This window comes from Typha latifolia, chromosome 1, assembly GCF_019914945.1.
Source record: "Typha latifolia isolate L0001 chromosome 1, TyphaL0001v2, whole genome shotgun sequence".
NCBI classification, from domain to species: domain Eukaryota; kingdom Viridiplantae; phylum Streptophyta; class Magnoliopsida; order Poales; family Typhaceae; genus Typha; species Typha latifolia.
In genome coordinates, this window is record NC_133086.1 from 5,534,355 (window position 1) to 5,554,594 (window position 20,240).

General features: G+C 37.4%; 2 protein-coding genes across 2 annotated transcripts; one reads left to right on the forward strand and one right to left on the reverse strand.

Annotated features, from left to right (window-relative positions):
• Positions 1-1,172: 1,172 nt before the first annotated feature.
• LOC140799431 (flap endonuclease GEN-like 1) lies at positions 1,173-9,755 on the reverse strand. The gene is made up of 8 exons (XM_073153778.1): positions 9,473-9,755; positions 9,221-9,400; positions 8,764-8,934; positions 7,494-7,675; positions 7,121-7,370; positions 4,219-4,354; positions 1,740-2,212; positions 1,173-1,657 (listed from the first exon to the last, which is right to left on the reverse strand). Exons 1-8 carry the CDS (start codon positions 9,674-9,676, stop codon positions 1,388-1,390), a joined length of 1,866 nt encoding a protein of 621 aa, XP_073009879.1. The 5' UTR covers positions 9,677-9,755; the 3' UTR covers positions 1,173-1,387.
• A 5,021-nt stretch (positions 9,756-14,776) lies between these two features.
• LOC140799971 (AT-hook motif nuclear-localized protein 1-like) lies at positions 14,777-20,176 on the forward strand. The gene is made up of 5 exons (XM_073154574.1): positions 14,777-15,507; positions 16,091-16,158; positions 16,292-16,423; positions 19,003-19,164; positions 19,530-20,176. The coding sequence occupies exons 1-5, from the start codon at positions 15,144-15,146 to the stop codon at positions 19,812-19,814; spliced, it is 1,011 nt and encodes a 336-aa protein (XP_073010675.1). The 5' UTR covers positions 14,777-15,143; the 3' UTR covers positions 19,815-20,176.
• Positions 20,177-20,240: the final 64 nt, after the last annotated feature.

The following is a 20,240-nucleotide window of genomic DNA, read 5'->3' on the forward strand; positions in this document are numbered from 1 at the left end:
TTGAAGTGATTTTTATTTTTACTTTCTATCCATATATTAGAGATCATTTATTCCTAAATCTGCTATAATTAATCATAGTTAACATTCTCATAGTATCACCAATGTCATGAGTATCAATGATTATCAGACCTTTATCCATGTTTTCATATTCCATCTTAGAGGTTTGAAATAAGAGAGAGGAGACTTATCAACAAGTACCCCTAAATAAAAATAACACCTACACTCCTTTAAAATATCAAAGGTATTTTTAATATTTGACCTTAATCATCCTTATAATCAATATTTTAGTAATCAAGTACCTCTTTATCCATGATACCCTCTATTCTAGTATTACAACAAGCACAAATAAATATAATTTAGAATAACTCTCCTCTAAATCATGAATAAAAAATAAGTATAACACTATCCGTAAATTACATTATTCTTCAACCAAACGAGCTATGTGGTTTTTATAAAAAAATATGTCACGTGTTTGACAATGTTGTTGTTGTTATTGACCAAAATGCTCTTATCTTCAACAGCTTACTATCCTATTTCTCCTCCTTTTTCTCATGTTTCTCTTAATTTCCAATCCCACATATAAATCTCGTGACCATCCCTGACCCTTTAATTATTTTCGTCTTTTTCCCAAACCACAACCTTAGATATAAATCCTAAACATTCCAGGGGCATAATATCATTTTATTAACTTTTGTTAACAGTTGACACAGTTAGGAGGAGATCTGATGATTTTAGATAGTTAGAGGTGGGTCAGTTTTATGGAAAGAAAGAAGAGTGAGTGAAAGTAAAATATCACCTACAATTGAGGAGTCAAAATGTAAGTATCCCTTTTTATATCCTAATAAAAGATGCATGTTATGAAGGTCCTTCTATTCTACTAAGAATGTATTGGATAGGAGATCATATTGGCCTAGTGGATGTCATGTTTCTTATGCATTAATGCCTCAACTTGCACAATTTAGAGCAGAGTTGTTCTCAAGAGTCAACTAGCATGTTTCATGAGTTTGCTAATTATTTTATTCAATTGTAGTTGTGGTACCGAATAAGCTTGCTGCTCAGTTCAGCCATCGAGCTTGATCCCAGGTGAGCACCTTCACTAAACAAGAAGTGCTCAAGCTCACCACAAAATTTTTAGATGTTTAAAAGACAAGCCGAGCTAAACTCATAACCAGTGTATAAAGGATAAGGTTCCCATTACCAACCTACTTACCATGGTCAGCTGCTTCATTACATTTGCATTCTTTTGGAAAAACACTTGACACTTAAGGCTTAGATATATATACATCATTTCTACTTAATTTACAGAGATAATTGCCATTACCGGAAGATTCAAGGAGAACGAAAAAAGACAATAAAGACACAAGAGAGAGAGAGAGAGAAAGAGCAGCTAATCAAACAGGAGGCGCCGCCGAACAGACTTGGAAAGATTCTTATCCGCATCACTAGATACTCTTTTCCTCTCCTTCCTTATTTGTTGCTCTTCTCTTGGTGGGTTCTTCTGGGGTTCCTCACCTAGCTTTGCTTGTGCTACTACTTTTGCCGAACGATAGAACTCAGTGATGCTAAGCTGAACACCATTAGATTTACTCAACTCCAGCTTTTCCTTCCCAGGACTCGAGTTGGATTTTCTCTCTGTTGACTTCAATTCTTTTAACCTCTGCAACACAGGATGTTGATTAGGAATAAGGTGGCAAAGGAACAATATCAAAAGCACAAATTAAACATGTCTTGGTGCATACATTTTCTTTCTGAAACCTGCCAGCTTCTTTTGGATATGCAGCTTGCACAAGCTCCATATTCTCATCAGTCAACAGGAACCAGCTTCCATCATCAACAAGGATCTGTGGAACTTCTGGTTCATCCAACATGTCAGTAGACTCACATAATTCAGTATGCTCCCCCTCCTCGCACTCAGCTTCCCCTTTGGAGAGGTCATGCAGAATCGTACTGCAGCTAGCTCTCTTCCATTTTACTAAGTAATAAGCATGACCATATCGTATCTTTACCCGTTCAATTGAATGAAATTCATACTGGTCATTGAGAAGAAAGCACTCAGTTGAAGTTGATGCCATTTCTCTTAAATAAATAGTGGATAACATTGGGAGCATCCTCTGCCGAATATAAGATGGTTCCCAATGTTGATGATAAGTTAAAAAGTCAACCAGAGCTTCAACTTTAGGCTTATCCCACCTAAGGGATGGACCATCATTTTCTACAAAATGGTAATTCAAAACTGTGAGATTCTCTATAAGATATCCGTGTCAACATAGATATTACCAAGTAAAATCAGCAAAGTAAATCAAGAGCTGCTATTTAGAATGTTAAATGCAAATGCACTTAGTAGGAGATATAAAATGTTGGAAAATTTACATTTTACCCCGTTAGGCCTAAATTTATTTCACCCATCTTTAATTCATTTGTGTCACCTTACTTCTTTATGGTTATTCAAACTGAAATCGTTACTTTTATCATCATATTTAACCAATCTACAGATTGAATTTAAAAATATTTATTATAGATAAAGTTGTAGATAATTGGATAAGTTTTTCGATGCATAAAAGATAATACAGATCGAATTTTAAATGATAAAGATATGATAAATATATTGAACGTAAGTATAATTTTATTATCTGTAACCTGATCGGTATTATTTTAAATACATTAAAAAGCTTATCCAATTATCTAAAATTGTATCTTTAATAATTCAAATTTGATTTATAGATTAATAAAAAATGATGAAAAAAATAACTATTTCAATTTGACGTAATCACAAGAGAATAAAGTGACACAAATAAAATTATAAGGGAGTAACGTGAATTTAGACCTGACTATCAGGGGAGTAAAATATAACTTCCCCTAAAATGTTAAATGCAAGTGTCAATACCTTATTTTTAAAACCTCCTAAATCACATCCAACTACTTTTTTGACTTTATTACTTCTAATACTTAGTCACTCACATTTCACCTCAATGTGTAGCCTCTATTATATTATGCTTAGTTAGCCCATAGCCCTATGCCAGATGGCATGGTAATCCAAGCTGATCAAAACAAGTTGAACTAGCCAGCACAGTGTATGCCGTTGGCACTTGGCATTTAAAATAACCTCTTGAGAGATTATCCTAACTCCAAAAACTGCAAGTTGAACCCCTAATAGTCAACACCAATGTCACTTGTCACGAGAAGTCCTTATTCCTCAAGATTTTCAAAAATAAATTGAGAGTAAAATACTCGAATATGAAAGAATCCCACTATTCATCGAGACAAAACCAAAACAACTGATTATTGTATATTTAGAACCTTAAGTCAGAACAGAGGCATGAAATGGTTCAATGGAAACGTACCACAGCACACAAGCACATCTATTATAGAAAAGAGTTGGATATTGGAAGTTCTGAACTTCTCACAGTACACAATTCAGTCCTCTCACATGATGAAATATGTAGCCACCCACACAAATGAAGGGTACCCATTTGTGATGGCTCAAGTAGCCCAACAGATCAAATCACTTACACGCACTTGGGGCAGTTATAACTCCTCCACCGTACTCAGTCTTCTATATTGGGCTGGTGTGAATTCTAACGGCAATGATGCAAATAAAATCTTCTGTGTCAGATAAATGATGTCTACATCTCTAATAAATGTCTTCATAAGGTAATTGCTTTCTTATCTTGAATTGCAAAATAAATTATCATTTAACTTTCAAGCTTATAAATATTTTTTGAGAAACAATTTAAAGAAATTGGTTTTACGATGTGCCCTATTAGGAAAACAAGGGTCACTAAAGTAATCATTGCATTCATCTATCTTGAATTGCAAATGTCTACATCTCTAATAAATGTCTTCATAAGGTAATTGCATTCTTATCTTGAATTGCAAAATAAATTATCATTTAACCTTCAAGCTTATAAATATTTTTTGAGAAACAACATTTAAAAGAAATTGGTTTTACGATGTGCTGTAGTAGGAAAACAAGGGTCACTAAAGTAATCATTGCATTCATTGGGCCTAATCTGGCCTGAGACTACCTGCAGAGTTATGCAATCTGCACCTAGGGACAAGCTAGCAAGTCAATTTTGTGCCAATATTCAGATAGTAGACAGCCAAAGCCAATAGCCTATGCCTCCCGTTGACACCCATAATATTCTATCCTTATCTAATAATTCTTCAAAAAATAACAAATCTAACCTGACAAAATTTCTATTGTCTTTAAGAGTTTACCTTTGTAATTTCCATGGTTGTCACATAAATACAATTCAATGATCTCATTGTTCGGAAAATTCTGCTCTGCAGCAATTCTTTTACAAGCCTTGATTTGCCAACTTTCATGCCTTTTCTGCTTCTTAATCTTGCGATCCTAACAGTACACAATGAAAAACAGAAAAGAAAAGAAATTGTTAAGCAAAGAGAATGAGGTTGTAACATGCTATGAGTTAATAGATAAGGTAAGTCCAAATATTTGATAACAAGAGACTGTAAGTTATGATACTCTTAAAAAGAAAGGTTTAGTAGGTGAGAATACTGTATTCTCAAAAAGAATAAGAACTTGTCTCAGGATAAGATATCTTTTGATATTTCTTAAAGAATAAGAAGCAAGAGACTAGCATGTTACTGGTAACAATTGATTGGAAAAGTGTCAAACAATGAAAAAAATAATAAAGACTGACATCAGAAATTTATGGTAGCACATTAGAAGCGATCTCTATTAAGTATTGAGGATGTGATGAAGATGTTATTGATCCTAAGTTGAATTCTTGTTCGTCTACCAATACTCACTATAAGCCATAAGGACATTGCATAAAAAGAGCCAATGGTTGTAGGTGATGGAATACGTTAAAGGTTTTGAAAGATAACTGCCACAGTATTTGCCTTTAAAATTCAAGAGTTACTCCAGTCATAATAAATAATTACCAGTGAAAAAATGGTTCTTAGAGTGAAGCAAGTACTCAGAATGTTGAGCACAGGTAAGACATTTCATTGGTTACTTCCAAGACATAGTGTAGAGAGAAAACATACAGAACAAACAGCAAGAACCTATAACATCTGACACACACTGAGGTAGTAGTTACACGGCTAATGTTTTGAGGCAAACATTGGAAATATGATACCAGATAAAAATAAATTATAGGCTCAATTATCTAACTCAAACTAAAGTTTCTCACTAAGAAGTATGATGAAGAATGTGCTCAAATGGCAATAAATGGCATACTCTCGAAACTAGGGGTGTTGAATGAATTGGATTTGGTCGGATATAGATAAAGATTAGATCCATATCCATTTAATTTTGTCAAATTCAGACTTTAATCAGATTTTAAATAGAAACGTAATTATAATATACATATTTGGTCCATTTATTATCAGATTAGATCAAACTCAAACCGGATTCGAATTCAATCAGATAATGAAATGGATTCCTCACAAATTACCGTTACACTTAAACTAAAAAACAACACGATAATCTTATTCCAAAGCAACAAGTCACAAGTTCACAGCCATAGATCCAAAAATTAGCCGATACCTTATCCGAGTTAGGATTGATTGATTTGGGTCAAACAGGTCAAATCCGTTATGGATCTGACACACATTTGACCTAGGACATCAATAATTGAGGTCCCTGTCGTCATCTTCCTTTCTCTTTCTCTCGCAACCAGAGAGAGAATAGACATCAATATTTCTTTAGTGATGCAGATTCAGCTTTGGCGAACTCCGCGGCCCTCGGGTATATTGTTTTTTTCTCCTCTTCCTCACTACAATTTTTTTCTTCTCTCTTCTCTTCTTTTCACTGCAGAAGCAGAAAAATGTGATTTTTTTTCTTTTTTTTCAGTTCTTCCATTCTCTATCTCGTCTTCTTTACTGCATAAGCAGTAGACTTTTTTTTTCTTTTCAGTTCTTCAACTCTCTCTCTCTCTTTCTCTTCCTTTTCCTCTTCTTCTTCACCTTAGAAGCATAAGTTCTTTTCCTTTCGATTTTTCTACTCTCTTTCTCTATTCTCTTTTTCTTCACTACAGAAGAAGCTGAACAATTTTTTTTTTTTGTTTCTTCCACCATCTCTCTCTTAATTTTTCTAAGTGAGTGTACTCTTTTAAATTTATTTTTTTAGTTTTTAGGCTTCTATATGAGTAATTATTATTTTCTTATTTTATCATCATTTCTTTTCAAAAAAAAAATTAGAATTTCTCTGCATTTTTAAAAAATATTTAGAATTTTATGTAATTCAAAATTAGTGTGATTTAATACGACCGATACATATTGTTTTTTAGGCGGTCAATCATGATTCCGATCCCGATACCAACACTAAATTATGATAGTTCATAATAAAACCAGAGCACAATATTTCTATCATCTCACCCAAAACAAAACAATTTTAATATATTAAGCAAATATAATGGTAGTACTAAGGTATTTTTGAGACTCAAAATTATTCATACTATATAGGAATTAGAGAAATTCAAGGCTTCTATTTACATAACTTAAGTATTGAACTATATATCCATTGTCTACAGACTACAGACTTCAAAAAAAAAAACTATATATCCATCGAGGCTTCGTTGGATATTCACTCCTGATATGAATACAAATTCAAATCCGATAGGATCCTAAACTACTTATACTGAATCCGGCCTATTTATTATATGGATTAGAAAATTAAGATCTATGTCCGAGTTAGTCAGATTCGGAGCCGATTCAATATCAAATAACTTGTATCCGGTTACACATCTACTTTGAGCATATACATGCTCTCGGGGGTGCGACAGGAACATTTAATACACTATAAATGAAGCAAATTGTAGCTTCATGTCAAAGAGCTGAATGTCGTTCCAAGAGACGTGCAATAGTAGCCAGACTAAAAAATTACAACATATTATCAAGCAACATCATGCAAATGTTCTTCAAAGGTGCTGCATATCAGGTTTTGTTTGACATAAATGTATTCTAAGTTTCTAACCTCTAGAAATTTAATAACACTGTCATAATGAAAAGGGCAGATAACAGATAACGGGAATCAAAATGGAAATAACCAAGGAGCATGTTGAGTATTTCACTCTAAATACTAGAGAGACAAAAAAAATTCTGAAACCACAAATGACAAGCCAAGTTATAACATAAGCAAGTCTAGATGTACCTTATCACAGGTGGGACACAAGCATTTGAAGCCAGTGGGTTTTTTGATACAATATTTGGAACCATCAAGTAAGCAATATTCACAAGAGATCTTGCTATGAGCTCTCTTGCCGCCAGGATGACCACAGTGTGAACAGTGTGGAGATCTTGCATTTGTTGAACCCTCATCTGAGAAGGGTAGGAGGACATCAAAATCTGATTTAATGCTTTCCTCAAGGAATGGAAAAGTGCCTTTGCCAACTTCATTTAACCTGTACAACATAAACAGATTTATCTTTAATTCTTCATATTTTTCTAAAAAGAGCATATGTTGTGATCTCATAGATAGAATGGCGAATAGCTGTTGATAGATCTAAAGAGTCCTAAACCATTACCTATTTAAAATGTCATCTGCAGAAAACAACTGCACAAAGCGAAGAGCTGTATCAACCCCAAAACCAGGTACCCCATGCAAATCATGATCATTACCAACCAGAAGAGCAATGGCCACCATTTGTTTTCTCTTCAGGCCAAGACAAGCTTCGATATCTGATACATTGTAGACCTCAAAAGGTTCCTGCATAAGTTATAATGCTCATGTTCGCTGAGAAAGTACAGCTAACAATTGATAAGATTTCCTATATAGCATATGATTCCTTCTCCTTTCCTAATAAAAAATATAAGCAGAAACTTACAATGAAAAGAATATGTCAAATATTGCTAACACTAAAAGGATAATCTATGAGGATAAAAAAAAATTCTGGTTGAAGACTTAAAGTATAAGGATCAAATTTCAAGTATTATGAATAGCTACAAGTTGGCCAAGAAAAGTCTAGTGAAAGTATATCTTGACTTCCCAATGTTAGAGGAGCCTAATTTGAAGCTTTATGTTAATACTATAAAATGAAAATGATTATTTGGGGGTTGGATCTTAATTTCAGGTTGAGGTGTTCAAACTTCAAATAACCTACAAATTCTGAAAAGTACTGTCCATCTCATGTCAGACATTGCAATTCTCAGCAGTTGGGTCAGAGAGAGTTTGCCAAGGATTGTTGAGCAACATGCAAAGATCGAGCAGCAATTGACATCCAATAAGTATAGGTCTTCATTCTCCTGTGAGTTTTTCCTCCTATCTTCTTTTTATCTTTCAATGTGTGCCACCTAGTTGATGCCAAAGACTGTTATTCACATTAGTGATAATGACTTTGTCACCTACTGCTTACAGCGGCAGGATTCACTCCGGTACTACCAGCAGTACCAACGTCGCTATAGCAGAAGTTGCCCAATGTATGGGATGATGGAAGGTGTCTCACCCTCTCCCATAAGTAACATTTTTTCATTATTTTCTTTTAATTTTGATTATAATTTTAGATGTTCTAAAGTTTATTGTCATTTTTTCTTAACAATATACATGTTTATTAAACCAAATTAAACAACAAATCCTTATTCAGAGGCCCTTTTTAGGAGTTCTATTCTCATTTTTCTCATACAACTGTAGATACTGGAATGTTTCACTTCTCTTGGGACCTAAACAGAAATTAAAAATTTTAAGCTTTGGTACTGACATGAAAAGATAAAAGATATAAAATTGAAAAGAAGTCCAATTGTACTAGCAGTAATACAAATGCAAAACCATGCACCTTCTAATAAACCATTGCAGCTTACCTTAGAGTTGGATTTGAAGCTCTTTATGACACATTTAGCCCCAAACAGAAAGGAGTCACTGTCAGCAGTTAGGCAAGCATCTACATGACCTTCCTTGTTTAACTGCGCGCATAGAGCTTCAGCTTCACAACGTGCCTTTAGAACCGGCATTCCTAGGAGTTCAAGCAGTTCCTATAGGAAAACCAATTTCTCATGAGCCCAAAATCCAACCAGCCAACGTATAATATCTGAAAAGGAACAAATTTTACAATTTCGAAAGTCAGTAACTTTTGAACTTCACAAATTACTATGGAAACTATAATAAATTTAATTCAGGTCCTTGAGCAGATAAACAACTACTTATCTACATTTAATTCGATATAAGTACTTAACATCGAAAGAATCACAAAGAATAATATCCACCCTTTACCAAAATAAACTTTAAAACCCACGAAAATCCACTCCAATTTCTACTCACCACGCATTCTTCAACGCATCTAGTAAACGCCCGATTCCGCTGCTTCACTGGAGTCGTCTCCTCCCCATCCTTGCCAATCTTTGGATCCAAACCCGACCACAAGAAGAACCTTTTAATTCTGGCTTGAGACTTTAACGGCGACGGCTCGCCGTCGACCACGAACACCGGAAAAGCCCCCATCTGCCATCAAAGAACGGTTCGGAAAGCACAGATCAAGCACCATTCCTTGAGGAAAGGGGACGGCATTGATACCTTGGAGAATAGGGTTAGCGTTCGGAAGAAGGTGGTGCGGAGATGAGGGCTTCGGGCCCGAGGGGACCTGGCGCGAATGGCGGCGTCGTGCTGCACGATCCAGAACGAGAGGTCGACGGCGACGCGCTTGTCGCGGAGGAAGTCGACGCCTTCGTGGCGCGCGCAGGGCTTTAGGAGGTCCCAGAAGTTTCCGCCTACTCCCATTGGGGAAATCGGCGAAGAGGAAAAGGGGGAAGGAGGGGCACGAAGTGGGGGAAAGAAGGGAGAGGGTTTTAACTTTTTAAGTTCGCAGATTTTTGCAAATTACCACCTATTATGCGATTTAATTACGAATAAACTACTTACAAAATATTTTTATTTATTTATTTATTTATTTATTTTATCAACCTCGTAGACATTCATCACAACATTCGTCATAAAATAAAAATAAAAAACTGAGAATTATCTTTTTCCGAGATTACATTTACAACCCACTTTGTCAATAAGTTGGAGAAGGTAATTCTTCCATGCATTCCATAGTGCAGGAACAGGACCCATATAGAATGTCTTAACCTCACAATTCTTGAATCACAGACAACTACTGACTGAAGTACTGAAACCTCATCTACCTCTCTACGAGAGAAGCCAAAAGAATATGCAAGCAATGGTTTTACGTCGATATTCCAGATTCTCGGGAACTCGTAGTATAATTGCCAAGGGATCGTTTGGTTCAGAAGTATATGTATTAGAAGATGCAGGTAGTTGTAGATACTGCGTCTAGAGAAGCTAGTCATTTGTTAAGTTGTTTTATTATGTGAAATTATATTCGTTAAACATATATTTATTTGTATATGAAAAATTAACCTTGTCTTTTACTAAGGATTTGCTTTCCTCTAGGCTTCAAGTTATCGGAAGAATATAATTGATATATTAATATGTATCTAATGACCGAATCGGTTCGGATGAAAACCATACTAGGTTATTCCAATTCAATTTTACTGCTCAAAATAATTTTTATATTTTTGGCATATGTATTCTTATTCTACTATTTGTTGGTGAATAAGGACTGCTAAATTTAAGTTGCCAAACTATCAGGGAATTGAGCAAAGGGAAGATTCCTGAATAAATTCGCAAGACCTAGCTATTTTTGATACATAATTTATCCTACTTATGTTACACTCTTCAAATAGTCTAATTAATGTTCTACTCCATACTTATCTTCCTCCATACATATACAACTTTACTCACGGCAAGGATTAATACCATCCGCTAAGTGGAAAGGAAAAGAGCTTGGATTCATCGAAGCCGGCTGCCGGCTCAATCTCTCTCTGGAAGCATAGGAAAGATGCCAATAAACCCGAGCCCTACTTAACAATCTCCCAAGTTTGGTGTCAGGCACCGTGAATATTAGTCCACCGGGGTTATGGCGAATCTTGCTCTTGCCATTCCGCAGCCATTGATAGAGCGGTTGAGCTCTAAAATTTGGTTTGAGGCGTCTAGAGCTGGTAGGGGGAGATGTTGTGTCTTATTCAGATGCTTCAGAGTCTGATGCTAATAAGGAAAGAGGAAAGTCAGGTAACGTAATAGACCGCATGAACTCGTTGGTGAGAAGTTGTTGTCGTGCTAGATTTGCATCTGACAAGGAGGAGGAGGAGGAGGAGGCAGAACCTTCGCCGACAGATGAAGAGCCAAGATCTAGCTCCTCGAAATTCTTCAGTGTCAAAGATGGATGAAGTGAGTGGAAGAAACGCTTAAAGGAAAACTGAGGCAGGATTCCCCTGCATCAAACCAAGACATCCCAAGTTCCTCTTATATTAGGACAAAGTTACAAGATAACCATGGCTGCTATGGCTCAATAACTCCACTGGTATGTTTCAACATTGAAGTCTGGTTTTATCTCATCAAAACACAGGACAAATTGACTTCCTCCAGTGTCATTCTGGCTTCAAGCCAATTACTACAAGAAACACGGACTAAAATACTACCAGAGTCTGAAGCTAAGTACTGAGCTTTGCCTAGAAGACATCCACTTTAGTGTAAATACTTGCAACTCTGACTACATGCTACACACTCTCTGAGCAATGAGTAGCATATCATGCAATCTAGAGGTTAAACATGACCTTGATTTAATTGCCGCCACGAGCACTGACCTCAAAAGCCTCCTCCACCTCCTTCTGGGAGAAGCCGAACCTGTGCGTAATCAATGGCTTTATGTCGATCTTTCCGGTTCTCAGGAACTCGAGGCATAGCGGGCAAGTGTCTTTGTAGCGAGAGATTCCGACGTGCCAACCTCTCTGTCACAGGTTATATGAAGATTCGTCATCATCCTCTCATGCATCTTCATGAGTATATATACTAGCTAGTGAGATTACGAAGTTTATTATACCTCGCTGCTGCAGGGCTTAGGGGGACGATCAACTCATTATGGCCCATTGCAACAAGGCAAACTTTACCACCGACACGAGTAGCATTGAGAGCAGTTGACATTGTCTTGCTAAAACCAGCGCAGTCAAAGCTCGCATCGATCTCATCGCCTGTTTCTTTCTATATGCGGATGACGTCCTTGTCTACATCTTATATATATATGAGTGTGTATATAAGAGAAGATTGTACACCATATATAGTTAACCACATTAATTGAATGCAACATAGATCATATAGCAGTACAAATTAAAGAATTACCTGCAAGCTGGTAGAGACTTTAACAATGGCGTCTGCGACAAGAGATTTTGCAACGGATAGACGATAGTCATCCACATCGACAGCGGTGATCCTCGGAGAACCGAAAGCGCGCGCTGCAAGCATCGTGACTAATCCTATCGGTCGGGCACCCGACGATGAGCACATTCTTATCAGGAACAATGTTAGCACGGCGACATGCGTATACTCCAACGCTAAGCGGCTCACACATTGCGCCTTCTTCCAGGCTCAACGTTATCAGGAAGCTTGAAGCACAAATCGGCAGGATGCTCAATCTACCATAAATAAAAATTATTAATTACTTGAATGTAAAATACTGCCAAAATTTTGATATATAAGAATTCTGAAAGAAAGAAAGGGAAATATACATAATAAATATTGAGAGACCTTTCTGCTAGTGAACCATGAACAGGGGGAGTGGCGAAGAACTTCATGTCAGTGCAGATGTTGTAGCGATCGCCCTTGCAGTGCAGGCAACGTCCACAGCTGATCCCTGGTTCCAACGCAACACGGTCGCCCTTGGCTAATGAAAATTCACCTCACTGCCCACTTCTTCTATGATCCCAGCGCACTCCTGCCCTATTACCATCGACTCTTTCACCACATAGTGAGCACAACTCATTGTCTATCAACAGAGATCGATTCATCATCATCATCATATATATATATATATATATATACAGATACGTTAGTATCTCTTTCTCCAAACTATCCGGGGTCTATTAATGGACTAGAAGATCAGATAAATTAACCTTGAGATAGCTAGTGGACGTCGCTGCCGCAACAGCCGACCGCCTTCATCCGGATCCGAACATCATGAGGGCCTTAAAAAGGATTTGAGTACGTTCATGGGGTACAACAAGGAGTACTTAGATAGAAAGACTTAACATTTGACTCATACATACTAACACAAGAAGAGACGTTGGGAGATCGTAAGGTTGTATCTTGAGGGTGTTGGTAGACACCAACCAAGCAGCCATGTTCTGCTGCTTCACATCTACGGCTCCATCACCGCCTCTCCCCATCTCTCTCCTACTCTTTCTCTCTCTCTTGGTTAATAAATATGTATGGATTTTTAATGTCAGGAGGCGAGGAGGATGAGGTCGTCTATATATATATATATATACATAGTTATTGCTCACTTTCAGAAGAGAGAAGACAGAAGAGGAGACGCACGTAATGGCCGCCGAATTTTGGACATTAAAGTGCGGATCTTTTGCAGATTTAATTAGTTTGGATTAGGCTGCTCATGCGGGTTGGATCCTCCGCAACCGAGATAGTAGGCATTTTCCACTATTTAACACTTGGCAGCCCTTGATTCCCTGCCAAAAATGAACAGCGATCAGGACGGAGCAATTTCCTGCTATTTTACCTTTGGTGATCTATCTATCTATGTTTATCCCTTATCCACCTCCAGATACTGCCAGGTCATCAAATTAGTAAAGGGGCTACCTATAATCTATGTTTACGGTCTAATCGGCACATAATTAATTAATTAATTAATTAATTAATCCTATCCTTATCCAACACCAACGTTTATTCATTTTTTTATTCTTTTCCATCTTATCGAGAACCACTTGGTATTAGGCAGGTAGCTCTCGAAATTAAATATATAATTTCGCGCTTGAGCATTAGATCGAGCTTAGTCAATTCGAGAGCTCATCTAATCGAATTTTCCGAAATTACAAATGTTGTTGTGCTCTTCTCCACATATATATGTATATATATATTAGTATCCTATACTGTCTTGTTTGGAAGGTGAAATTACCAAATTGGCCTAAAAATTAAAAGTTTGGCAAGTGTATCAACAATGGTGCGTGCAGTCTACCTAATTCTCTAGATTTAAGAAGTGCCTTATAGAATATTCTCAAGTGATATTATCCTTTGACTTCCCAAATGCTCAAGTAAATTACACTCTTATTCCATTAGAGACTAACCACCTTAATATGATAACAGGAACCAATCAGACTCATGTCAATTTTGTGTATATGCACAATTTTGAGGGTGTATTTTGCAAATTTCCCATCAAATTATCACCTGGCTTCTTCTTCCATTTGACCATCGGCCAGTCCAGAAAGACCACGGGAGACACTCTACAGCCCATAACACGATCCGGCCCAAATACATTCATCTCAGCCTTCACACGCATCGCGATGCACATAATCGAATGGATCAAGATCTATTGGACGGCCACGATAGCTGTTCTCAGTGGAGCTGAGCGGTGAGCCATCAATTCGCTCACCGGAGATAACGAGAACCGGACCGCACATTATTAATAATTTATTATTAAGCCAAAAAGGGAGCGCACGCGAACTTATGGACGAAGATTACTAAAGCAGTGACATTTTTGTAAATAAAGGACTAATCAGAAGCATTTATTTACTTTTATTATTGTAAACCTTTAGTTGGCGAAAAGGGACAAGGCCCAGGTGACAAAAGGCGGGTTTCCTCCGGTTTTAAAAAATTTCGAGCAATTAACAAAAAGAAAAAAGTCATAGTATTTTTCCAATTTTACCCTTTTCATCCATTTATTAATTATTTCCTTAATGGACGGGGCAAAAAAAAAATATTTCCTATCGAGAACCGAATATTTCGTTATTTGTAGCTCCTCCAATTAAAGTATTCGTATAAATCTGTTTTTAATTTTTTATTTGTTCATTTTTTCTTTAAAAATTTCCATTTTCTCTATTCTCTCGCCTTTCTCTTTCTCTTTCCTTCACATCATCGGTGTCCGGAGACCGCCGAGACCGTTGCGCGGCGAAATCGGCAGCGGTATTCCGACCGGTGGCGCAGAACCGGATCCGGTTCCGAGATTTTTCTTTTTCATTTTTTTTATTTATATTTTTTCTACTCTAGTCGAGCTTACGCTACACGAGCTTTTCTCTGATCTCCAATGGCGAGAGCTTAACGAAGCCCTAAGAAAAGTCTCAGTCGGACGGTGGAGATCACGTGATCGACTTGCCGACAGCTGATCCGGAGTGTCTGTGTACTAATGGAGGGAAGGGAAGGAGATAAGGTCCCGGAAGAGACGGCGGGAAGCTACCTGCCGCCGCCGCCGCCTCCGGCACCGGCACCGACACCGTCTCAGAATACTGCGCCGGAGATAGCGCAGGTGACGGCAGCGGTGGTGCCAACTCCGGCGGTGGAAGGGATCAAGAAGAAGAGAGGGAGGCCGAGGAAGTACGCGCCGGACGGGAGCTTGGTTCGGCCGTTGAATCCGGTGCCTATCTCGGCATCGGCGCCGGAGTCGGAGTACACGCCGGCGTCGGCGGTTGGGGCGGCAATGAAGCGGGGTAGAGGGCGGCCGGGGGTTTTCGTGAGCAAGCAGCAGTATGGATTCGAGTTGGAGTCATCAGGTTAACTGTGGCAAAAATCCCATCTTTTTCTCTATTTATTGTGATATTTTTCACTTTAGTTGAATAGTTTTGTCGCAAGAAGCATTTTTGGAGTAATAAGGTTAAAGATTTGATCTTTTCTTTTTCTGTCTTTGTGATACGAACTCTGTCGCAGCAGTTTGGGAACAGGTCTCAGTGGGGCCATGGTATACCTTGAGATCTGCCAAGGAATGGGCGTAGATTCTTGTAAAGAGATGCAAGTTTTGTTGGGTGAGATACTGAGATAGTATCTTAAGACCACTTGCTTACAGTCCCAAGGTTGGGACCTGATTCAGATTTAGAAGTTGCTTGCACCGATGATATCAAATAGCTGGGGATATGGTCCTGATGCTATTTTGTCAGCAATGGGACCCTATAGCATATGCTGTCACTTGTCAGTAGTACCAGTTATCCAGATGGGAACTTAGTTTCATGCTTGATTAATTTAGGTGGTCATATTTGGAAGTTTTAAGACCTGTTTGTGGTTTTCACCCCTCTTGTTCTAACCTTCCCCGCCAAGTTTAGTATTTGGTGTGTCCTTCTGAGGCCTCCCTTTGCTGTGCAGGTGAAATGGTCGCTTGCTCTGCTGGTGCAAATTTTACACCTCATGTCATCACTGTTGGCGCTGGTGAGGTATGGCTTGCTTGAAACTAGTCTCGTGTTTCTTCTGGTAAAAAAATGTAAATCATGTACCTTTCAAATTACTGCTTTGTTTAGTACCTACTGTAGTGTTATAATATTGCTGATGTTATTTATGTTTTGTCAGGATGTAACTATGAAGATTATATCATTTTCTCAGCAAGGGCCTAGAGCTATTTGTATTTTATCTGCTAATGGTGTAATATCAAGTGCTACACTTCGCCAACCAGATTCTTCAGGCGGTACATTGACTTATGAGGTCTGAAACAATTCCTTCCTTTTCCAAGCTTGTGGCAATGCATTACATTTTAAGCATACATTATTGACTTAGAAAAGCTTGTTGTATTGTTATAAACTAATATTTTGCTTTTGAGACATTGGGATAACTTGGTGGTATGGACATAAAACCTTGAGTGCAAAGATTGTAGTTCAGCTATTGATAAAAGGTAGATGGCTGTCAAATGGGAAGCAACATCAGACTGTATGATAAATAGAAATGATATACTGTAAAGAGTGACATATACCATCGATAAAGCTCAAAATTATGAGCTACATAACTTCCCGTTCACACATGACCAACAAATAGGTGACATCATGCACATTTAATGACTCATAAGTTGGTTAAAGCTAGGGACAAATCAGTGCTACCTGATATGGTGGACGGTACTATGGAATACAAGAACCACATTTCAGTTTCTGTTTAGCTGAAAAATGATGATGAAGAATAAAACTATGTTTTCAAGATCTAAGTGATGTGAAATGAATGAAAAAGCTTAACTATCTAAGGGTATGTTATGTGGAAATGTCTATGAACTGAACCAATTGACGGAGATCAAAACCTTTAAAAATGTATAACTTAGAAATCTTCAAGCATATGATCAGAACGTGTTATCATGCTTGAAGCCTATAGAACATCTAATCAGAAGGTACATATATTAGATGTGATCTATATAATGCAAGCATCTAAACCAAATTGGTTGATAGAGATACTATTGCCATAGTGATGTTGGCCAAGGTAGAGAAAGGGGGCAGAGAAAGAGAAAAGAGATATGGCCGAGGGATTGCAATATTATGTTATCATGTTCCTCTTACAGAGCAACTCTCTTCGTGATCATTTATGATCCTTTTGATTAAATTTCTTTTGAGATACACAATTTGCTTTCCTATCTTTCTTAATTCTTTTGCCTCGTATACTTAGCACATTTTCTTCTCTTTCTTCGTGAATGATCATCTGGCTTCATCCCTTCTACTTCTCATGAAATGCTGACCTAGATAACTTCCAAAAGGACATTCTTTTATTCTCCTGTTGTAGGATACTTTATTTATGTTAATCTTATGTTATGACACCACTAGAATGATTCTATATGACAACTTAGTGCACACATAAATGATTATTTAGCTAGAAAAATTAGATCTGCATCAAGTAGGACAAAGTTTTGATCAATTTTTGTTTCATGTAGACCTGTCAATGTGACAAGCGATTACATTAGTTGGTGAGGTAGGGCAACATGTTCAGTTTTTGCCAGTCTGATGTAATAACATCTGCTTATTTACTATCATGCGAATAAGAGAGTATTTAAGGAATATCTACTGTCTCGTTTAGTAAGTTGTATTGGACTTGGAGGACAAATTTATCCATAAACTGGTAGTTTGAAAGTAGGCTAAGTAGTTGATTCATTTATGCATGACTTGGGAACATAACAAAGTTGTTTTATAATTGTCACTGTACTTCTTTTAAAGGTAGATCTCTCACAGACAAAGTTAATATCAACTGTCCTTTTGGAACAAAATGGTATTATTATTTTTTTGCATCACTTTTTTCAGGGTAGCAATTGATTAATACTTGTTCATTTGCAAATACACCTCAAATACGTTTTCTTGAGAATGGGTTTGTGTTCAATACAGGTATAGGAACCAAATTGAGCTTCTAAAACTAGTCTTGACTAGGTATAACCATGTGTCAGATTCCAAATGATTTCCGTATTAGATCAGAATCCAAATCACATAGGTAATTGAGTTCTACTATTAATATTAAAATCTCACCAGAACTGAAATCGGCTTGGTTTCTAGATATACTGAAAGCTGGATAGACATCTAAGTCAAATAAGATAATTTTAGGATTCAAAGGATCAGATTTTAATAGCATTGGGGGTTAGCACCCTTAGCTGCAGCAATGGGAATATAAATACTGATTTAATGCATGTGCATAAGGGTCACTGACTAAAAACAGGGAAAACTTAGTAAAATTGCTATATAAGGTAAAAAAAGGTAGTCTTAACGTGTGAGGACAGTACATGCTATTGCAGATAGACTCGCACCATTGGACGTGTACACTGTTCTGCCAGCACATAATGTGATACAAGGATATAAAATAATGGCAACAAGATATTGACGCAGGTGCATGCTGTGACAAATAAAATCTCAATATGATTAGCCCATCATAATCCATGATCTCTTGAATAATATGAAGTGGAAGCCTGCCACCAGTTCATCTCAGTCTTATGGTTAAATAACTTTGCTAGGTCACCCATAGTTAAACCTATTTCATAGAAATAAATTTGTGAAAATTAAGAGTTGCTTGGAAACTCTCGGACAATTTTTTGGATGATCTTGGTTCTTGTATTGTGATCTCATTCTATATCAGACTTAGTCCACAAAGCCAGCAGTTATAGGACATATTTTGCAGTAAAAGCCTCTTTTTCTAGGTTAGCATGACTCATCAGAGGCAGACTAACTTCTCTCTCTTATATTCTTCAAAATCAAAAGTTTGGGATCTTTTAATCGAGTTATTGTTCTGTTTAATTAGGCTCTGATTGTTCATCTCAATCTTTTATTCAGGGCCGCTTTGAGTTGCTTTCCCTATCTGGATCATTTATGCCATCTGAAAATGGTGGGACAAGAAGTCGAGCTGGTGGGATGAGTGTTTCCCTAGCTAGCCCAGATGGTCGGGTTGTGGGAGGAGGAGTTGCTGGTCTTCTGGTGGCTGCCACTCCTGTTCAGGTAATACTATTTTACTCATGGTGCTAAGTATGATGCTTTTACATCCCTATAGTGTACAAGTCAGGTACCTCCTCCTTGATAACAAGGGAATTTATCTTTTCTGTTATTAATTTATGAGTAAAATTCCATATGTTCGCAAGTAAAAAAGTTCATCTCTGCTAGGTGCACTACTTTATCTATTAATGAAAACTTTTCCATCATAAGATGCTGTTCTACTTAAAAATAATTATTCCACTATCTTTTTTTTCTAATCATGCATTTAATTTGTTAATATTATGTTCAGTTGCGTCGAATACCCCTGAGAATGTATTAATTATTAAATCAAACTTTTGATGGTTGGTTCCTTCTGCTATTTTTTTTATCAGGTTGTGGTAGGAAGTTTCTTGCCAAGCTACCAGTTGGAGCAGAAGACAAAGAAAACAAGATTAGATACTGCATCAGTCTCTAACCCAACAGCTGCCATTCCTATTTCCAGTGCAGGGATGGATACCTACACCAGTGGACAGGGGCAGCAGAGTTCAGGAGCAACACCAAAAGTAAACGTCACTGCTTCTCCCTTAAAGGGAGAAAATTGGGTTCCTCCTCTGCAGTCAGCACCTGCTGCAAAGAATTCTGCAACGGAGGTCAACATTCCAGTCCCTGGAGGGTGAAGCCAGATTTTAAATAGTCTACTCCACTTCTGTGAGGTATCTAACTTACCAGAATTTGACACCTCTTTCTCACAGCCGCCTCGAAGTATCAGGAACTTACCTTTTCATCTCTCTAACTTGTAAACTTTGCCCACACGCATGAGGTTATTTAATCAAGCAATGAAACTTCAGAGGGCTTACTTGTAACTCTTCCTCATAACTCTTCCTCACGTTTCTATCGGTGCTGTTTAGAGTCTATTGTTACTAGTTCAGTTAGGTTTGTTACTAGTAGAAACTTGACATATTTGGTGTTTAATTTTACTGTTCTACATTTATTAGCTTCAACGATTTTGTACTTTGAAGAAGGGTCCCTTTCTTTGGCATCTCCATGTGGACATGACAGTTATTTCCGGTTCCTAACTACACTGTTGTAATCGTGCATGTATT